A 21,966-nucleotide genomic window follows, 5' to 3' on the forward strand; every position below is an offset into this window, starting at 1 on the left:
CCGTTGTTAAATACACATGGAATCCAAAAAGTTATATAAAACACTGGTAAATGATTTATTAACTATTAGTTAGACCTTATATACACTTCATACAGGTTTCCTTATTAGTGTCAGTGTTAGAGGGGGGTCAGACACCAGCTAAAGTGATTTTATATCCTGCTCCTATTAACAGCTCATATGTTCTGAGTTTGGTGGGAATTCTTCTCTGTTTGCTTTGGTTTGAATGGTTTGAGCTCTTTCCTGGTCCTGAGGGGCTGCTGGGGTTTTCCATCGAGTTTTCCTCTCGTCATCCATCGATCTGTTGAGGTTGCAGCGGCACATGTGTTGCCACGTGGACCGGCAGCTCACATGGTACAGTGAGAGTCACTGTAAGGCCAGGAGGATTCCCTGGTCAGACAGAGAACTCACTGTGCATCCAAGTCTGAGGTGTGATGGTCAGTAAAGCTCCTCCTCTTGGTTTTTGCTTGTCTGTTGCAGGATGGATCATCATGACTGGCAGAGAGGAAGAAGTCGAGGTCACCGACACTACGATGATGATGATGGTGAGAAAACAGTAACCCTGCAAGAAGAGCTGCATTGCCAACTGAGCAAAACGGGCACTGCCCCAAAGCCCATAAAAACCGTGGTCAGTCTGTGACACGGTGTATGATGTAACTGTTGTTTGGGAACATGCATCAGTAAAGCACAACCAAAGCTGACGCGAAGGCCCTTAAACCTGCATTAAATGAGATTTTGGCCTCTAAAACATTTCGTATAGAGGTGAGGGAAGCTGCAGAGAGATCATCTTCTGTGAGTTTGTCATAAAACCAGCAACTCACGTTTTTTTAGTGCAGCTTTAATGTTGGTCCTGCTTTTTTTTTTTAACCTAATCTTACGACCCTGTGATAAGTAACCAAACTCTTTCTTTCTTTCTTTCTTTCTTTCATTCTTTCTTACTGAATCCAGTATGGAGATCATTAAAGACTTTACTGCAGTTTGCTGTACTTAATGACAGTAAAACATAAAAAAACACTTGTCTAATGGTAGCTGTGTGGATGAAATGATCACTTCCTTGCAGACATGTCTGTTGATCTGTGAGTGCACTGTTAGACTTTCCTGTTAATGAGGACTCTGCTTCCACAGACAGTTATTGTGTTGATCCGGATCATGCGTCTTCTCCCTCTGTGTCCCCCTCAGAGGCCCAGCCGGTCTACATCGGTGTTCCCGTTTCCCACAGACGGAAAAGGCGCAGGCATCACTCGTACGCCAGTGACGCCGACCATGCCGCGCGGCACACACACTATGATCACCACACGCATCGTGAACACTCACACCGGGCGTATTATCACGAGAGAGAGGAGCACTACGACGAGGACGAGGGGACCGCTGAGCGTCAGGAGCACACGGACCCCACAGGTTAGAGACTCCAGTCTGTATGAGACGTGTGTCCCATAAGGCCATTGTCCACATTCATTTTCTAAAGCTGCCCACGAGGGCTTGAGTACCCTGAACTCAATATAATAAGAAAAATAAAAACGTTTGCAAAGCACTTTGGGTAATAAAGTTGCAGAGTGCTTTACAAGAAAAAGAAAGAACAGTTAAAACAAACTTGCACTCAGAGTCACAGTTTTAGAACTTGTCAGACCGGGGTTGCTATGGCGACATAAAGGTTAAGATGCTGCCCATAAAGCACAACACCTGCATTTCCTGGTGTTTGTGATTGACTCCACCCATCTTTGTTCTGTTGTTTCCTGTCATTGCTGTTCAGTCAAATCTCTCAATTAAAAAAGAGAAATTTCCCACCAGTGACTAGGATTTCCTTTTCCAGTTTAACTTTGGTCTCAGGCTGACAACACAGATTGGGATGGCAGCTTTGGTCTGGACTGAAATATCTGAGCATGGATCAGATACATTGTCGTGGTATTTTGTAGATTCATGGTCCCCACAGGAAGAACCCTGCTGCACGGCTGTGGATTCTTACTCTCGTGAATAAATCCGCCCGTTGCAGCTTTATCAGCCAAATTCATATTTAATTAAAGTGAAAAAAAAACATGAAGCACAACAGAGTTTGCGTTGGTGCTTTTGCAGCACAGCTGAATGTACACACGGTAGTGAGAGGCATATGACCGGGCTGGATCTATGCTGCTGGGTAGATAAGCCAAAGGTCTGCCTGCATTAAGAGTGTGTGATGAGGTGGAAGTTGCTGGTGCATGCATGTATGTGATGAATATTTTGCAGCATGGTTCCAGTTCCCAAGGCCCATGAAGTCTGAAGCCTGTAAGCTGATTAGAGCTGAGGAACTCCAAGCTGTGTGTGCATGTGTGTGTATGTGCGTGTTATTTGGGTGACTGTGAGTGTTTTGTGTTTGGTATGCTTTGTATTTTTGCCTGTTCCAGACTGGACTCATACTGAACGTGTACAGCAAACGCGAGGCCTGAGGTGGCCAGTTAGAGGCGCTGATGCAGGACTGTAGGGCTCATCTGAGCAGCACAAGTTACGTGGGTGAGGATGTGCTTGCGTGTCTTGCATGTGCGTGTTTGTCTGGGTATGTGTGTGAGATTGTGTGTGCGTGGACCTCTGGGAGGAGAGTACTAGAGGGCCCTGTGGTGTGTGTCAACCCTCTTAAAGCCTCTGGCTCTTTGCTGCTTTGGAGATTTCAGTGGATTTCTGCCACAGCTTAGAGGAGACCTTTTCCAACTGACCGAACGGTTCAGGTCTCACTTAGATCGACCAGACACCAAACCATACATGGCTAATTGAAATAACAAAACTGGCTGTGGATTAAAACTCAGCGTAAAAGCAGCAAAGCGGAGGAACGAGCAGAAAGAACGTATGTGAGAAGGAGTGAAAGCGTGTCACTTCTCTCCACTCATGGTGGAGAGCGAGGACTGGTGAGCTAAGGACACTCGACCTCAACAAGAGGACAGGAAGCTAGACGTCCCTTCTTTTTTTTTTTCCTTGGCCCAAACCAAACTGAGGATCGCTCTCCTTCTACCTTTGGGTCTTACTCTCTCTGGTCAGCGGATCCAGTGAGCATGCAGGACCCTGGGGCCTCTTTTCCCTCGATCATGGCCTCCAGCTGGACCCTACCTGGCTCTCAAATAGGTAAAGATGGCATGATGGAGCAGGAAAAAGCGAAGCTGAAACAAAGGTCACAAGCTGCAATCAAATTCGTTTAATTCTCATATCAAGTTATTTGCTTTAATTTTCTTTTGGTGGCAAAAGAGAAAATCAGCAGTGTTAAACTAATGGATATAAAGTTTATTCTCCATTATCCTGAGCTCCTCAGTATGAATTCACTGCAAACGTCTGATGGAAACACATGTATTTAGGTTCTTTTGTTCTGGTTTATACTTAGTGTAATCTATGCACGGATATTATCAGGTATTCATTTAGTGGTAGAAAGTATTTTTTTCCACTAACATGTCGAATGGACTGATGTTTGTAATGGCTACAGGACCTTTCAGAGCAGTGGACGTCTGTGGTTTCACATTTGAAACACACACAGTTAAAAAGTCAGTCATCACACCATGTACACATCATCACCTCAGTAAGTAAACATGGAACAACGTTAGCATACTCATTAGATCCATTCTTAATTTAAAAATATCGACGAGTGAAGCTTTATGTCATTTGCATAGTTAAAATACGAGGGAGCAACGTGCGTTTGTGTTGTACATAAACATAAAACACCATGATCTCCCTCCGTGGGATTACATCGGCTGGTCAGAGATCAGACACACAGACAAGGAACGTAAGCAGACCTCCTAATCTGACCTGGTCTAATGTGACAGTAATGGAAACAGCAGCTGATTCCTGTGAGTTGTCGTTCGCTCTGTGGAACATTGTATTGTGTTATAATTATGCACCATGCTGTAACATAGATTACATAATTGTTCCCTGTAAAGTGTTGATTGAGAGCGTGAACGTCACTGTCACATGAGGCTTCTGACACTTGTAATTAGAGCCGGACCCATTCAGATCTATGGGTTCATGTGTTATTGACGTTTGACTTTTTTTTTTTTTAGCTTTTGGAGGAACAAACTGAGCAACTGGAAACCAGGAGGCACACACGCACACACACACACACACACGCACACACACACACACACACACACACACACACGCACACACACACACACACACACACACATACAGACGTACACACACTAGGTTGGGATGCAGATGCACAGCGCTTCCAGGCTCAGATGTTAATGGAGATTGATCTCCTCAGAGTAAAATTAGAAAAGGTGCTGGCTGATAGATTACACATCACTATCAGATCCTAATTAGAGGAGCTGACTCTTGTTCGCTCGTTAAAAAGGGTAATGGGGATTGTTTGAATTAGACGTGGCTGTTTCTAATGTCCGCCGGACTCAAACAGTTCTCCAGGGGCGTCTCGTTGGCCCAGTGGTCTAAGGCACATTCTGCCTAATTTATAACGTCCTGGGATTTAAACCAACAAAGGACTTTTGTCACATGTCTCTTGTTGTCTCCGCTGTGCAATGAAAGCAAAATTACATAGAAATAATAGTAAGAATAAAAGCCTAAATTACCCAGTGGCCATTTGGGAAATTTGAAGTTGCTATTGTTGTCAGTTGTCTTACTTTTGGGACCAAAGCCACTGAGGCTCGTGTTAGCATGCCTGTTGTAGCTTTTATCTTTGTTGCTTCTGACATGGCTGAAATCTGAGTTTAATGGTAATGTGAACCTGACTCTGTCTCCTGTGTCACCTTCGTTTTGTAGTGTCCCCGGCAGCAGAGCGGCTGCGACACATCCTGGGGGAGGATGACAGCACCCCAACACCCACCATATTCACTGAGATGGACACTCTGCAGCACGAGGGGGGTGAATTAGAGTGGAAAGAATCTGCGAGGTACAACACACGCACACAAACATGCAGGCGTCAGAGCTCTCATTAGTTTAGGATTTGGGGTCACTTTTGATTGGATTTAGGGGTTGGGGGTTACATGTGACACATCATGGGTGCTGCGTGACAGGACCACAACACTGCATGTAATTTAAACCACTGTTTAAATTGCGTAACAGCGTCCTGCTGGCTGGGACTCCTGAACCCGGACAGATCAATCACTCTGTCTCTCATGAAACTGTCAAATAAAACACCACTTTGGTTCCTGGATTCCAAGGCCAGACCTGGTTTTTCCCTCCCGGCAGGTGGGTGAAGTTTGAGGAGAAGGTGGAGGAGGGAGGAGAAAGATGGAGCAAGCCTCATGTCTCCACGCTGACCCTCCACAGCCTGTTTGAGCTCAGGACCTGTCTGCAGACAGGAAGCATTCTGCTCGACCTGGAAGGCTACTCGCTGCCTCAGATAGTAGGTGGGTCACAAGCACTTCTCCACTATCGTATCTGTGCATCAGACAGCAGAAGATCAAAGTCACCTACAGTCTGTTGCTCATGCAAATTGAACTGTGCTGTAATCTTTGTCTCCAGATGAGATCGTGGAGCGGCAGATCGCTGACAATCTCATCCCTCCGGACCTGAAGGAGAAGATCAGCTTTGTGTTGCTCAGGAAGCACCGTCACCAGACCAAGAAACCAATCCACCGTTCGCTGGCAGACATGGGAAAGTCCTCCAACACCGCTGCCAGTAAGTGTGTGTGTGTGTGTGTGTGTGTTGTTTGTACACATTTTCAACCAATCAGCAACCAGTCAGTCACCAAGCTGCCAAACTCTAACTACATCCTAATGCTTCCTTTGTTTTCTGCTACGCCGATCACCTGTTTCACCTTTCCTCATTAAAATCACCTCTTCTGTGCTCATCCTTCTCACCTCTTCTGCCGCCGCCGCTCTGTCAGGCCGTAGTCCTCAGGTTAATCTGAGTCGTAGTACTAGTTCAGCTTCTGGGATCCACCGCTCCACAGAAGACCTACGCTCTCGGCAGTCAAGCAGCCTTGGCCGCCTGCGTGAGTCTAAACACACCACACAAACACACACATGCACACACACGGACACCTGAAACCTTGGCGTGTTTCCGATGTCTGCGAGTTCTTAGCGGTTCCACCGAAGAAACATTTCCACTCTCAACTTCCCATAAAGTAAAGATCAGTGTGCTAACAAACACAGTGAAGAAGAAGACTGTTGACCAATAAACATGGATGTTAACAATGCACAGTTTAAATATAAGAATAATCAGCTTTGTCATAAAACATAAGCAGATGTTTTATGTACGCTCAGCATTTTTATTGAACCTCAAAGATACAGAGACAGTGAATGTAAACATAAACATAAACATTACAGTGCACCTTTAAGAGGTCAAAGATCTGCTTCTTCCACCACTCGTACACACACACACACACACACACTCACACTCACACACACACACACACACACACTCACACTCACACACACACACACACTTCTCTGCTTTACTGTATGTTTTTAATCTACACTGATCCCAGCTAACTCCCAGCCACTGCATGATTTCAACACTTTGTGTGTATATACTCGCCATCAATACAATGTGTTGCACATAATGTGTGTTTACTTAAGAGATTTTGGTCCTATTGTGTGCACCTTTGCTAATTTCTTTTGTGAATCTATCTGGGTGAGGGGGATTATGGGAGGATTTTCGGGCGCTGTGTGGTATGTTCTTGTTCTCTCTCTCTCTCTGTTCGATTTTAATTGTTCCCAAATCTGCTTTGAGAGAAAAAAGGGAAATGAGTCATTAAAATATAATCCTCCACAGAAACAACTCGACATGGTGAAGTTGTACAGCACACTGCGGACATGCTTGAATGCCCTCTCTGTTGCTCTTATAACCATTAAATTGGATTAAAATGTAATTTTTGAATTTGCATTTTTTTGCATAATATTTGAGTAGCTACTGAACAAATATCCTCTGAGACTGATCTGCAGCATGTTGTGTGTTTTAAATATGAAATGCAAATGTTCATTTACAGATCATGCCCAGAGCCGAAGCATGAATGACATTTCAGACACACCGAGCACTGACCAGGTAACTGTTATGTATGTGTGTGTGCACCTTGCACCTGCTTCAGAACAGGTTTTATGAATCATCTTATTTGCTTGTAGTAATGATACAGAACCAACACAGCAGTTCTAACACTGGTGTGTGTGTTATGTTTACAGTTAAACAGCCAATCCACCCAAATCACATTCTGTGGGCATATTTTCCCACTTAATCCTTAGTGGTATGTGGCCTCGCTGATAGTTGTGAACTACCCTTTAAAATCCATGGAAACAATCTCAGTCAGCGTTTCATGTTTCCCATCATGCAACAGACAGGTAGACACACGGTTTTATTAAACTCATTGAGAGTCACTAGTTTTGAGTAATATTTTTTATAATATAATAAAAATAGTCACATGATAATACTGATATCTTTATATTCTGCACATTCAGTTGTGCTGAGATGTCACTGCCTGAGTAATTGATTTGTAATCAGCTAATCTCCTGTTGCCTGTGGGAGAATAACAATGGATTGTTTCAGTTGTGCGCACAGTTAACAGATTTCTAAGTGTGTGTCTGTGTGTGTGTGTCTGTGTGTGTGTGTGTTTGCATGTTACTGTGTTTGGGTTTTATGAAAAGTTGAGCCTTGTTTTATGAGCAGGTATACAGAGTCATCAGAACTACTTAATCCCTCTAATCCATGCAGCCTGGTGGCTGAGGTGGGAATTTGTTAAATTACATTCATCGCAGTGACTTGATGTTTTGTTTCACTGTGTTCTGTGTTAATTAACATCAGTAATTTGGCATTTGTGTGTGTGTGTGTGCGTGTGTGTGTGTGCGTGCATGCGTGCGTGTGTCTTATTTGGGTAAATATCTTGACAAGAACTTCAAAGTGAGCGAGAACTGAACTCGTGCATGTGATCCCTGAGGCTGGTTTAATTATTTGTTCACAGAAGCTGGCATGGCACCTCCAGCTTTCTTTGATCTGACCATATGCACGCTTACACAGTAAAGTACATCACACCAGAATACGTGAAGAGCACACAACTGCGAGAGCAAACTCACTACAGTAAAGCTGCAGACGGCAGCTAGAGTGAGAGGGTAGTTTATTCTTAAATTAGTTCAGAGTAGGTGCGATTGAAATGTCTTGTTTATGGTTCGTTAGGACCAAGAAGTTAGAGAGCGAAAGGGGGACCAGTTGGTGAATTGACTCCGAAAGCAGCATTAACAGATTATGAGGAGATTTTAATTTAAGCACCCACCACTCTACTGCCACGTGCTTCCATGGTTAGGAGGAGGAGGAGGAGGAGGAGGAGGAGGAGGAGGAGTGCACCAGAAGAGTTGTGTGATTTTATACTGTATGCAGTTAATTCTGTGGAAAACAAGACGATAGCCACGATAGCAGCTCTGTGACGCTGCAGTGCTCAGAAAGTTTGTTTGATTCTTAGTTGTCATGGTAAAATAAAAAAATAAAGTAAAAATAAAAAATGGAAGCAGTGTGGTGTCAGAGTAAAGGTCCTTACGCACGAAAACAGGTTTTGCCTATTGTGAGCATGTGAGACCGTATTGCTTGTGTTTTCTATGGAAGTTTCAAGCAACAAGGTCAGTAGGTTACATCCTCTGGGGACCATGAATGTCTGTATAAAATCTCATGGCAGTTCATCCAACAGTTGTCGACCGACGTGGTGAAAGTGAAAGTTCCTGGTCAGGTTCACAGAGGAGCAGGAATCGAGCTCTGGTCATTTCCTGTGATGATTTAACTACTGTAACTTTCCAGGCTTTTGATTTCACCCATTCACACGATCTGATTAACGCACGTAGCAAAAGCCAGCTGATCGTGGCACACACAGGCAGCTGCGAAAGGTCAGCTGCAGTGCAGCATGCCTCAGTATGTGGGCTCTGCTCACGCCTTCCCTCCTCTGTTTGTTCCTCCAGCTGAAGAATAAGTTCATGAAGAAGATTCCTCGTGATGCCGAAGCATCCAACGTCCTGATTGGTGAGGTGGATTTTCTGGACAAGCCCTTCGTCTCCTTTGTACGTTTGGCTCAAGCCACAACTCTGGGAGGCCTCACCGAGGTCCCTGTGCCGACCAGGTGGGCGTGTCGAATGTCTCCCTTCCTGTCTCCCTCTGGAAGTATGTGTCCTTGCATTTATTATCCCTTTAACCTTCTGTTCCTACAGGTTTCTCTTCATCTTGCTGGGACCTCATGGCAAAACCAAGTCCTACAATGAGATTGGCAGAGCTATTGCTACACTCATGGTGGATGATGTAAGTGACAAGGCACCATGACGGCCCGATAGACTGCACTCATACACTATTTCAAAATTTTTTATTATTTTTTTTTTTTTTAATTTCACGCCAGCTGTTCAGTGATGTTGCCTACAAAGCGAGGGACCGTGAAGACCTGATAGCAGGTGTTGATGAGTTTCTGGATGAGGTGATCGTCCTCCCTCCAGGCGAGTGGGACCCAAAGATACGCATCGAACCTCCCAAGAAGGTTCCATCGGCTGAAATGAGGCACGTACATCAATGAAACACGTGTCCACATGTCTCCAGGCTGTCGCGGCCTCTTTGTTTTGTTTATAGACAAGGCAGGTTTAGTTGCTGTAAGCAGCAAGTAAAAAGAAAACCATCTTTCTCAACGGTCTTATCCTAGGAAGTCAGTGCTGAACCTGAATGAGCTGGGTCAGATGAATGGCTCAGCAGGTGGAGCAGCCGGAGGAGAGGATGAAGAGCTTCCAGCTCCACATGAGCTCGGAGAGGAGCTGAAATTCACCGGGAGGTATGAGAGGACAGGAGTGGACCGTATCACACGCCACTGTGTCCTCTTGTGTCCACGTTCTTAAAACCGTTCTCCATCTTATTTTAATAGGGTTGGCGGTGGATTATGGCTGGACATTAAAAGGAAGATTCCATGGTATTGTAGTGATATCTACGATGGCTTCCATATCCAGTCCATCTCTGCTGTGCTCTTCATCTACCTGGGCTGCATCACAAATGCCATCACCTTTGGAGGACTGCTGGGGGATGCTACCGACAATTACCAGGTCCTGATAACCCTGCTGAGAGACTACAACATAATGTTCAATTCAGAAATGCTCCAGCCAGCGTTACATCTTACAAAATGTACCTCACAGGTAAACTGACGTGTCTCTGCCTGTCCCCTGTCCTCCTCTCAGGGTGTGATGGAGAGCTTTCTCGGCACTGCTTTAGCGGGAACTGTCTTCTGTTTGTTTGGTGGACAACCCCTCATCATCCTCAGTTCTACTGGGCCCATTCTCATCTTTGAGAAACTGCTTTATGAATTCTGCAAGTAAGACAAACACATGCTGAAGCACACGGGTACAAACAGCACAAGCAGCCTGATCAGAGGGGATGTCAGCACCTGTCTCTCTAACGTTTCACACCTCACAGGGGCAACGATGTGGACTACATGGAGCTGCGTCTGTGGATCGGCCTCCACTCGTGTCTGCAGTGTTTTCTGCTGGTGCTCTCAGACGCCAGCTACATCATCAAGTACATGACCCGCTTCACAGAGGAGGGCTTCTCCAGCCTCATCTCCTTCATATTCATCTCGGACGCCATTAAGAAGATGGTGGGTAACGTGTTGTCGTGTGAAATGGACTAACAGCACAACACACACAGATGCATCATAAAGTTATGTTGAGGCACAAAAATGTTTTCTCTTCCACAGGTAGGATCCTTCAAATATTACCCAATTAACCGTGGCTTCAAACCTGACTACATAACAGCCTATAAATGTGAATGCATTGCTCCAGACCAGGGTGAGTCTTCAAACTCTCATGTCCACATAATAATAATTAATGAAGGAGACATTTCAGTGTCACTCAGTGCAAATATTTGGTCTTTACTCTGTGATGATTTGTGTGTCTCGTCTGTTTCTGCCTCACTTTTGGATGCGATCTGAAAAAGTGAGTATGAATGTACAGATGTTGGTAGAACCTGATGTGATATAACCAGGGACTGTAATGTTACTGTAATGTTGTTGTTAGTGAAAAGGAAAGTTCTACCCGTCATGTCACTGATCCTTCATCTGTTTGTTGTGTTTTTTAGCATCTGTGCTGGGTTTGAATGTTTCAGCTCCGCTCTCAGACGATAACATGACTCTGCTGGTAAGTGACGAATCACAGAAGCTTCTCATTAACATTGCTCACGTTTGCAGTGGTAACTGAGTTGCATTGGCGTTTGTTTGGGATTGTGTGCTGTGTGTTTATCTCACCGAGCAATGGCTGAAGTCTGACCTACAGACATTTGGCCTGTATTTACCAAGCATCTCAGGGTAAGAGATCAGTCCCAAATGGCTCAGAGTAATTGAGTATTTGAGGATTATGAGAAAAAACTGATTTTTTAAAATTAATTAATTAATTTTTAAACTAACCGTGTATGGGACACAGAGTACATGCCCTCTTACAGCACAGATTGTGAAATGCTTGGTAGATACAGTCCCACACGTCCGTGTAGTGCTGGGTTTCTCTCGTTTCTTTGTTCTGTATTCTCTTTTCTTCTGTTATCGCTTGTCTTTTCTCTCTTTTGTGTCTGCTTCTCCTCCCCTCCTACACCCACCCTTCAATTTTCCCTTCTTTCCCTGGCCACACTTCCCACCTTCTCCACCCCACCCTGTCTCTCCCCCTCTCTCCCTGTCTTCCTCCTCCCTTGTCTCTGCAGTTTAATTTGACAGACCTGGACTGGAGTCAGCTGAGTAAGAAAGAGTGTGTGAAGTATGGTGGTACGCTGGTGGGGAACTCCTGTAAGTATGTTCCTGACCTGGCCCTCATGTCCTTCATCCTCTTCTTTGGAACCTATTCCATGACTGTTTCTCTTAAGAAGTTCAAGTTCAGCCGCTACTTCCCGACGAAGGTAAGACAGCCGCACACTCACCGGCTCCTGCTGTTGTCCCATGATGGCTGTGATGCTGTTAGAGCTTCTCCCATCCTGCAAACCAGTTCACCTGCATGTGAAACGATATTTATCAAAGCATGAAAATAGTGATATTCCTTATTTTTGTTATTGTCACTAGAGGCGAAATCAACTCTACACTGTCGGCTCAGAGCTGAGAGCCACAGACAGAGGAGGGAAGTCAGAGAGTTTTTAGTCTGACACGTTGTTGGTTCTGGTGTTTTCATGATATTTGTTGACAATAAGAAAAATACAGAATCTCAGCAGCATTATTCCTCAAAGCTGCTGAATGTCTGCATGAAATATCAGCAGCTTTCCTCTGACAGCTTCATCCTCATTCAGAGCTTCATCCCTTCCTTCGCCTTTTCCAAACCGCCACCAGAATGTCCTCTCCCATGTCCTCTCCTCCTCTGTTCTCCCTGAATGTGCTCCAGCTCCGTTCCCTGATCAGTGATTTTGCCATCATCCTTTCTATCCTGGCCTTCTGTGGGTTGGACTGCCTGCTGGACCTGGACACCCCCAAACTGCACGTGCCCACTGAGATCAAGGTCCGCTCTTCCCGTAAAACCTCTTTTCCCTTTTCACTGCTCGGAGACATTTCTTTCCTTGAGGATGTAGTTTTCATTCAAATCTGTGATTTGTTTTTATGTGGATTTATCAGTTTTACAGTTTATCTTCTCTTCTCTCTTCTCTTCCTCTCCTCACATTTTTCATCTGTCCTCCTCCTCACTGTCACACACATTTCTTTGTCTTCCCTTGGTTTTGTTGTGTGTGCGTGTGTGCGTGCGTGCGTGCGTGTGTGTGTGTGTGTGTGTGTGTTTGCTGGTGGACATGTAGCTGAGGAAGCTAATCAGTGACTTTGCCATCTTCATGTCAATCATGTCCTTTGTGGGTCTGGATATGTTGATGGGGTTAGACACACCCAAACTAATCGTTCCAACCGAGTTCAAGGTATTTGATTTGTCACCACATGTGTAGAAATATGTGTCTGTTTGTACCATATTAACTTTACTCATAACATATTTCTGCCCTTCTGCATGTACATTTACTCAAGTACAACTTTAATGAGTATTTTCATTTTCTGAAACATTATTCTTCGACTTCATCCCATTTCATATTGAACTTTTTACTCCGTGACATTCATCTGACAGCTGCAGTCACTGCTTTCCTTTTCATTTTAAATTTCAATTTTAAACTAAAAACATGAAAAACAAAAGATGATTATAACATTAATCAGTCACAGGAGACAGGTTGTACTCGCAGTTCAGTATCTTATCTTTATGTTGCGCGCGTGTGTGCGTGTGTGTGTGTGTGCGTGCGTGCGTGTGCGCGCTGCAGCCGACGCGTGTTGACCGCGGCTGGCTGGTGATGCCGTTCGGTAAGAACCCCTGGTGGTGGTATCTGGCCAGCTTCGTCCCCGCTCTGCTCGTCACCATCCTCATCTTCATGGACCAGCAGATCAGCGCCGTCATCGTCAACCGCAAGGAAAACAAACTGAAGGTCTGCGAACAGCGGGAGGAGAGCGGTTTCATTTCAGGAGAGAAATAAAGCTTAAAGATGTAGAAACTGCGAACGAAGGATTGTTTTAATTTATAGGAAACACATTTAAATTCCAGACGTCATGTAAGGCTGAAGGTGTATGAAGTGTCACCAGCTACAGTCACAATGCTCAGCGGTAAATTCAGCTGCAGTTAACACTGACTCAGTGACTGAATGATGAGTTTTCACTTCCTGTCTCTGTATCCGAATGCAGAAAGGTTGTGGCTACCACTTGGACCTGTTCTGGGTCGGCATACTGATGGCCGCGTGCTCCTTCATGGGCCTGCCCTGGTACGTAGCAGCCACCGTCATCTCCATCGCCCACATCGACTCTCTGAAGATGGAGAGCGAGTCCAGCGCCCCTGGAGAGCAGCCGCAGTTCCTGGGAGTCAGGTAGGACAGTCCTGACACTCGGTCTGCTCCTCAGTCTGCTCGGTCCTCACCCAGGAGGATGACACTGCCAGTTTTACAGAGGAGCAGTAAACAGATCTGGAGTTAAAACCAGGGACGCAGCAACTGTGAAATTCTGGGCCGAAGCCGATGTTTTTTCTTTTTGTTATTTATTCCCTCTTTTGTGCCACGGAGACATTACTGAACTATTTTAAAAGTTTTTCAGCTCTTCATCATACTATCCCTGAATGAGCACAAATTCAATCAGAGAAATTTATGAAACAAAAACAAACTTTAATGTCACTTAAAGTCCCGTACGGTGGGATCACCTGCTGTATCTCTCGCCTACTTCTCTGTAAGATGCATGTTTTTCTTTACAGAGATAAGCATCTCTGCCTTGTCGCTGCAAAGTCTATTTCTCTTTTTATCCAAGATATGAGACACAGAGCTGAACAGCCGCTCACTCTCCGTGCTGGCGCACGGCACACGGCGCGCACGGGCGCTCGGGCGCACGGCGCACAGAGGTATGTGCGCGCCATCTGTGCCAGTTCTGGAAAACGCAGGTGATTATTTCTCCAATAGCCGAGTGCAGTCTCACCTCAGCTGCGTCGGGTCGTTGCCTCTTGCGCTTGTGGGTTATACGCGCTCTCTCCATCGCGCGTCCCATCCTCGACACCGGCAGCAGGCGTCAGGTGCGCGTCAGGTATTGCTCGTGCGCGTTGTTTAACATCAAAGCAGGATCCTTGTATCTGAGATCCAGTAAGGTAGCAGTGCAGGACATGGATCATACTCGATTTGCGTTGATTTACAGCCTCTAATAATGAGGTCGTTGTTTAAACGCCGTGGTCTGTGTCAGGCTGCACGCGCAGGACGCTCACAGAGGGGAGGGCGTCGGCAGCTGACGCCTCTGATGAGCCAACTTCACTTGTCAGTTGTTCAAACGGGGAGAGGAGTGTTAAAGTTTTCACTTAATTGCCACTGGCGCGCGCTGAGTGGCGCGGAGGTCGTAGTCTGCGGCGTATGTAGCGAGTGCGCGCTTTTGTTCCGGCGAGCTCTCCATCGTGTGAAAGGTGCTGTTCCAACCTTTCGTTTCTCCGGAGCGCAGCGTTCACGCCACATGTAAATCAACACGTAATCACCGGCCACTTCCATCGGTGGATGTCGTCTTTATTCACCGATGGCAGAGGCGAACAGCGGCCGACACCGATGTTCAGCCGGTGCGTCGGTGCATCCTTAGTTCAAACTGTATGTGTGCATGTGACTGTTTTCCACTGAGTGAATTAATAATATAATAAAATATAATATAATATAATATAATGTGGTTTTGTTTGTAGGGAGCAGAGGTTGACAGGCACGCTGGTCTTTGTGCTGACCGGACTGTCCATCTTCCTCGCTCCTGTCCTTCAGGTCAGTTGGCAGATGAGACCCATATTTTGCGTGATGTTCTTTTCCCACAGCATCAGTAGTTTTCATTTTACACTTACCTTCTAACGCTCTGCTGTTCTGTGTAATTCAGTACATCCCTATGCCAGTCCTGTACGGAGTGTTCCTCTACATGGGCGTGGCCTCGCTGAGTGGTATCCAGGTAGACTGAAAGTGACAGTCACAGTTTCCTAAATCCCAAGATGCAAATCTTCACACTGTTTATTTGACCTTGGTTGAGAGAACACCTGAGAACATGTCGCGTGTCTTCGCGTTTCAGTTCTGGGAGCGTATCAAGCTGTACCTCATGCCCGCCAAGCACCAGCCGGACTTCTCCTTCCTGCGCCACGTTCCTCTGAGACGCGTCCATCTTTTCACCCTCGTCCAGATCATCTGTCTGGCCGTCCTCTGGATCCTCAAGTCCACATTCCTGGCCATCATCTTCCCAGTAATGGTGAGTGTGTTACTGTGTATTCTGATCACAGAATACTCACTTATAACTGGATAATATACAACTTGATAGCTGGATCTGCAGAAATGGTCTTAGAGGAGCAGGCACCAGTTTGCTTTGTTGCCAAGAATTAGACTAGAAGATTGATACCAGTCTTTAGCCAGTGCCAGTTAGCAAAGCACAGAGACTTGGCTGTTATGAAGACAAACAACATTAGAATGGACACTGATCGCGTGTTGACTGTCTTTCCACTGTGCGTAGATCCTGGGTCTGATGGTTGTGCGGAAGCTGATGGACGTGATGTTCTCACAACACGACTTGGCCTGGCTGGACGACATCCTGCCGGACAAAGACAAGAAGAAGAAGGAGGATGAGAAGAGGAAGATGAAAGAGAAGAAGACGGCGGAGCCAGAGAGCGACGAGGAGGTGAGGGAAATGACACACACACACACACACATACACACACACACACACACCGTGTCAGTCTGCCAAACATTCAGCTACTGTAATCTCCTGAGTTGGCGATTGTGGGTCTGGTATTTACTGTGTATTTAAATGTGTGTAACTCCATCTGTTGTGTCGTTCCTGGCTTTGTTTTCTTTGACTAATACTGTGTGTTTCTCCTCTCTATCCCACAGTGTTGCTGAAAAGGCACTGTATAACACTTACTACAGTCTTTCTGTCTGCCCACCCTCCTTTTCCTGTGTCTGTCCACCGCTCCTTGTGTGGTTGCTGCACTGTAGAGACAGGTGTTTGCCTGAGATGCTCCTGTGCAGCAGTGTGAGGACAGTGTTGTCGTCCACTGCTGACTCTGATTAAAAGATAAGGCTGGTGTTATTCTATATTTTTTGTTACTGTCCACAAATCCCACGAAAAGACCAAAACCAGGCGCTGACAAGCTCTGTCAGTTAGCAAGCTTGTTAGCTCGGCTGCTAACGGGAGCTAACGGGAGCAATCAGCTCACACAGTTCGTTAGTTTAAAATCCACAGATGTTTGTCTCAAAAGTTCAAAGTATTCCTCCTTTGTGAAGCAGTTTATATTCTGACATGTGAACCTCAAACACCTGCTCGCTGTGGTTTTTATAAACAAACAGGAGGAAATAGTTCATTTGTTAGGGACTATTTTCAGTGGATTAATCCACATTTGGATGGTGTGTGTGTGGTAGTGAGTCGTGTGTGTTCATGGTGGTGATGGACACAGAGTGTGGATCACTGCTGTGGCTCAGAGGAATCATTTTATTAGAACAAAAATATAGAGCATATCCGTCCTTATCCTTTAAGTCCCCGGTTTGTCCTGCATGACCACTGCTTCCTCTTTGTGTCCCAGCCCAACAGCTCTGTCCCCCCTCCAGTGAAGATTCCCATGGAGGCCATAGAGCCCCACACACAGCCAGACCCCTCTCATGTTCATCCCTCCACCCACAACCAGGCTTCTGATTGTGAGTACACCCACCCGTTCCTCCACCTCCTGCTGTATCAGTTTGATTTGTGTTGTAAATCTTTGACAATGCCCTGTCAGATGGAGTGTTAATCCAGCTTCTGATGTTGTGTAACTGGGGCTGAACTATGATTTATAGATTTCACACTGGCCATTTTTACAAGCGCACAAAAACGTGTGAGCAGTTCTGTGATGACATTTAAGTTAACCTCTATCTCCATCACCTGCGGGTGTTTTTGTAGATGGAATAATGGAACCAGAGGTTTGTAAATGAAAGTGAATATGACACAAAGACCCTGTTCACAGTGTCAGATTATTTCCTAAATTGCAAACAGTCACATTTTTGATGTTCCTGGAAACATGTCCACTGTATTTACTATATTAAAGAAGGTCAACAGTGAACATGTGAACGTAATAGAAATGTTTGTGATTGTGACAGTTAATGTGAAAGTCATTGATCAGATTAGGAATCTCTGTTCTGATGGTTTGTTCATCTTTATTATCTGTGTGTGTGTGTTTGTGTTGAACTGTACCTGTGTGCCTGTGAATGCTTGTTTTGTGCATATGTTTTCTGTGTGTGCGTGTGTGTGTGTCTGTGTGTCTGTGTGTGTGTTTCCTTACAGGAGGTGAACCCTTACTCGACAGTCACATCTGATCAAAATGAACTAGACCGCAGGTACTGTGTGCTGAAACTGCACGTGCCCTACAGTGATCTGATTTACTCACCTGTCACAAACACTGGCTGGGACAACAGCACTGTCACTCCCAGGAAACCAAACACATAGTTCCAACACAGAAACACGTTTGCTTCCATTTCCAGCTGCTGCATCTCTTGTATTTATTTGTATGTTGGATGATGATTTCAGTTTATTTTTAAACATAGATTTTTGCGATTGCTTCCATTGTTTTTACATTGAGAGCATGTACAGTAGATAACAGGAGATAACTCAGTGCACTTGCATAAAAAGTACCGTGTACAATGCAGTGAATGAAACATTTGAATATTCATTAAGTTGTACATATTCTAGGTCAGAGGTTTTCAAAGTCTGACACCGTCCGTCCCTCCCCATCCGTCCTCACCGTGGATTCAGTGATGAACGCTTTCTTTTTTTTTTCTTTAGCCTACATTTGTTCACACTTTTGCAAATTGGCACATTTAGACCTAAAATCTTTCTGCAGGTGCACAGACCGTCTCCTTCTGTGGACGTTTGAAAACCTCTGCTCTAGTTCTATCCTTTAATTTAACATCACTTCCAGTAGCTTCCTGCTGTTTATGTATTTGAGTGGTTGTAGGTCCTGGCATATCTAGACAGAGTATTATAATTATTTTTTTCTCAGTTGTAAAATGTGTCATGTTCTGCATGTGCATTTCCATCGGGATGGTCACTCTGACCGTGAGTTAAGATTCTGCTCTCGCTCTGCACCTGAAAGTAATGCAGATTTCAGGTGTGGATAGTTCTGTTATTTATCTTTGCTATTTATAAAAATTATAGTTAACTTGAGTGTGTTGGCTGTGAGAGGTAACGGGGAACAAAATCCAAAATGTGTTGTCATCTCTGGCATTTCCAGCCTCAGAGTTAGAGAAAAGAAAACACTGGAGACGGAGACAGTTTCTAACTTTATTCTGATTCCTGCTGTAAAGATGTTCCTGTGAGTCTTTGTCTTTGAAAGCCTATAGCTGTTTGTTTTTCCGGAAGTTGTGATAAAAGCAGCATAGAAGCCTCCTCTTCCTGTCAAACCTAGACCAGGGTGGATTCAGACTGTTTATAGGCAACAAGGACAAAAATTCTAAAATGAATGAATAGAATTACTCCGCTGTTACCCTTCAACCACCCTGACTGGTTTATGTGCAACGCTGCCATCACTGACTGGCAGTGAACACAGCATCCGGCTGCTCCCTGCTTGGCTGTCGTTTCACGCTGGGTCTGTTTTCCTGTCTCCAAGTGTGAAATTCACCTGTGAACGTATAGAAACGCCTTAATTTACTGGCTGTTAACTTCACATTCATTTGGTTCAGCTTCAGATAAGAGGAAACATTTGAACGGGGGAACAGTCTTTGATGCAGCACTGGGGACTTTGGTGCAGCAGGATGCTGTGGACATTCACCAGGACAGTGATGAATCAGGAACAGTAAAGTCCTGCTTTGCTTTTCAGCAGATTGTTGAGAGGTGTGAAAATACGGAGCACGCATACGTGGTCAGTCTCTAGAAAAAAACTATTTAGAAATGAAAGAGTTGGTGTTTATCAGTGTTGTGTTACAGTTTTTCTCCACTGGTTTGATGCATGTCTCCAGGATTCCTTCCTGATGTGATTTCAGTGTAACTGAAGGAGACGAAGGCCACAGTCCTCGTTCTGTGCAGAAACACATTCAGACCTTTAGCTGACCTGATCGTTTTCCGTTCAGGCTCCGGTTTGTGATTTTGGTCTTTACTTATTTCTCACAATGCATCAAAACAGTGGAGAAAAACTATCATTTAGATTTGAGGACAAAATGTGAAACAGAAATGATAAAGGAATCAATTCAATTTTTTGAAACTTACAGAGAAAGTGTGATCCTATCTGCTTCCTGTTGCAGCTTCCTCCTGCATTCCCCTCCGTCACTCGCCTGTGGGCCACTGTGAAAAACCCTGGAAGCTTTAGTTGTTGATAAGCTGGAGGAACAGCGCCCTCCTCAGGAACAGCCCAGTCAATGTGGCCCTCAGATACACAGAGTGCAGTGTCAGTGTGTTAGGACATTCAGAATCTCTGTCAACAGAAATGAAAGTGGTACAGTTTTTGTTTCGTGTAACACGCTGCACCTTCACTGATGCCAAATCATAATCACAGTTTCCATTTTTAAACCAGTGTCTTATTAAAGACCATGTGTGTTAAAGCTTCAGTGTATTTCTGCGCCTGTGTTTGTGCACAGTTCGCTCAGTTGGTGGTTTATTAGGTTCACTCAGCTCAGACTGACTTAGTCTCATCCCACAGTCCTGCAGTCAAACCTCCTTCATGAAGGTTTTTTAAAAAATGTTGATTCAACTGTTTGAGCATTTTGGAGGATTTAGTTTGTGCAGCTGCTGAACTGTGTCGTGTTACACTGAGGGGTGTTTGTGTTGTGCAGCTTTATACTTCAACCTCAGAGGGACATACTGTGCTTTTTCTGCACCACATTTATTTTACAGAGTGCAAAGTAAAGCCTCAACACACTGATTAAACCTCAGCTCTGGTGCAAGTTGGATGGGATTACATTTATGTCACCAGGCTGAACTGGAAGATATACATTTAATCTGGAAAAATAATTGGTACAACAAGATTAACTTAAGGACGAGGAGAGGCCTAAACACCTGTGCAGGTTGACTGTGGCTGCGCTTTAGACTTTAAATACAAAGATATGATCGGCAGGGCTGCAAGTAACTATTCTCATTCAGTTAATCTGTTTTCCTGATTAATCTTTGGTCTATAAAACAGTAAAAAAATTTCTTAGAGCCTGAATCAATGTGATCAAATGTTTTGTCAAGTATAAAACTGCATAACACAGAAATACTAATGTACGAGTAAAAACAGTACTTCTGTAGAGCACTTGAGTAAATGCACTTTGTTACTTTCCACTGTTAAACTCAAAATCGAGCTGAATCACAAACCTTTGATGAAGGAAGATTCATTTCAGGTCTGTTGGATCAGACTGACTCAGTTTTAGTGAAATGTTCCTGATAAACTGTAAACTGAGCGTACGTGTGAGATGGAGAGTTAAAGTGTAACCTGGCCGGTTCCACCACTGTTCCTCAGCATTACTCTGCACCTGAAGATCTCCTGCCCCCCCTCACCTGTCCACTCCCAGACGAGCCTCACCCTCGGGGACCCTCCATCACACCTGCCGCCTCGCCAGTCCGTGCCCCAGGTCAGCATCCAGGTGGAGTCAGACTGCGAGGAGCCTGGCCTCTACTCCACACAGCGGAGCAGCCTTCACCCCCATCGTGAGCCACCCCCACCTGAAACACACAGAGACTTTTACAGAAAACTGCATGCACACTTTGGAGACTCCTGTGCTGAGACCATTCTGTAAACACACACAGAGGGAAGGTGCAAAGTGTTGCATATTGATTCTGACTCTCTCCATGTGTCAGGTTAGATTCAGTTTTTATAGCTGAACCTAATGAGCAAACACAAAGTTCTATTTCACACTTATTAACTGGCTTTTTATCAGATGTAATGTTGGCGTATTTTACAGCCCCCCAGCCTGAAACTGTCTTAGCTCTCAGATCACATCTCCACAACCCAACTTCCTGTCGTGACTCTAATAGAAAGAAACAACCAACACGTGCTGAATAAATGCATGAACCCTCTCTGAACCTGTTAGACACCAGCAGTGCTCATCATGATTTATTCAACTTTGCTTTTTTTGTTCTTGTACATTTAAAGAAAGGTAGAGAAGAGGCTGATTTACATGGTGGTTTATGTGCATTCTGGATGTTAAGCCCTGAAAATGTAATAAACCTGCATTTAAAATCTCTTTATGCATCTTTTGTGTTTAACCAGCAGAAGCTGCTCAGAAAAGACCAGCTCCTTCTGCACTGTATTTAATCTGAAGAGGTTAAGGTTAGAAAATAATTTCTGTTAAGTTAGTGATTGTGTTACAGCTACCAAGACTGTTCTGACAATAACAGAAGAAAGGTGAGAAGCAAAAAAGAGACGAGATATCTGTGCGAGCCTCAAAATGTCATAAAAATGTTCATAGTATTGTAAGGCGTCAAAATCGGGCAAAAAAAGTCAAAAATTTTTTTGACCTCAAAATGTCATAAAAAACGTCATAGTATAGTATGGCGTTTTTTTTTTCGGCCAAAAAAATCACATTTTGACCTCAAAATGTCATAAAAAACGTCATAGTATAGTAAGGCGTCAAAATCGGACAAAAAAAGTC

The 21,966-nt window shown here is 44.7% G+C and overlaps 1 protein-coding gene across 1 annotated transcript; it reads left to right on the forward strand.

Annotated features, from left to right (window-relative positions):
* Window positions 1-478: 478 nt before the first annotated feature.
* Window positions 479-21,111, forward strand: slc4a5b (solute carrier family 4 member 5b). Its single transcript, XM_041059403.1, has 26 exons — window positions 479-542; window positions 1,177-1,395; window positions 4,726-4,855; window positions 5,155-5,315; window positions 5,431-5,586; window positions 5,795-5,902; window positions 6,899-6,954; window positions 8,844-9,001; window positions 9,090-9,177; window positions 9,272-9,426; window positions 9,566-9,691; window positions 9,782-9,956; window positions 10,089-10,222; window positions 10,324-10,504; window positions 10,604-10,694; window positions 10,984-11,042; window positions 11,596-11,787; window positions 12,261-12,374; window positions 13,165-13,326; window positions 13,580-13,758; window positions 15,090-15,162; window positions 15,272-15,340; window positions 15,458-15,631; window positions 15,890-16,054; window positions 17,690-17,742; window positions 20,835-21,111. Exons 1-26 carry the CDS (start codon window positions 479-481, stop codon window positions 21,109-21,111), a joined length of 3,519 nt encoding a protein of 1,172 aa, XP_040915337.1.
* The last annotated feature ends 855 nt before the right edge of the window (window positions 21,112-21,966 follow it).

This window comes from Toxotes jaculatrix, chromosome 16 (genome assembly GCF_017976425.1).
Source record: "Toxotes jaculatrix isolate fToxJac2 chromosome 16, fToxJac2.pri, whole genome shotgun sequence".
NCBI lineage: Eukaryota > Metazoa > Chordata > Actinopteri > Toxotidae > Toxotes > Toxotes jaculatrix.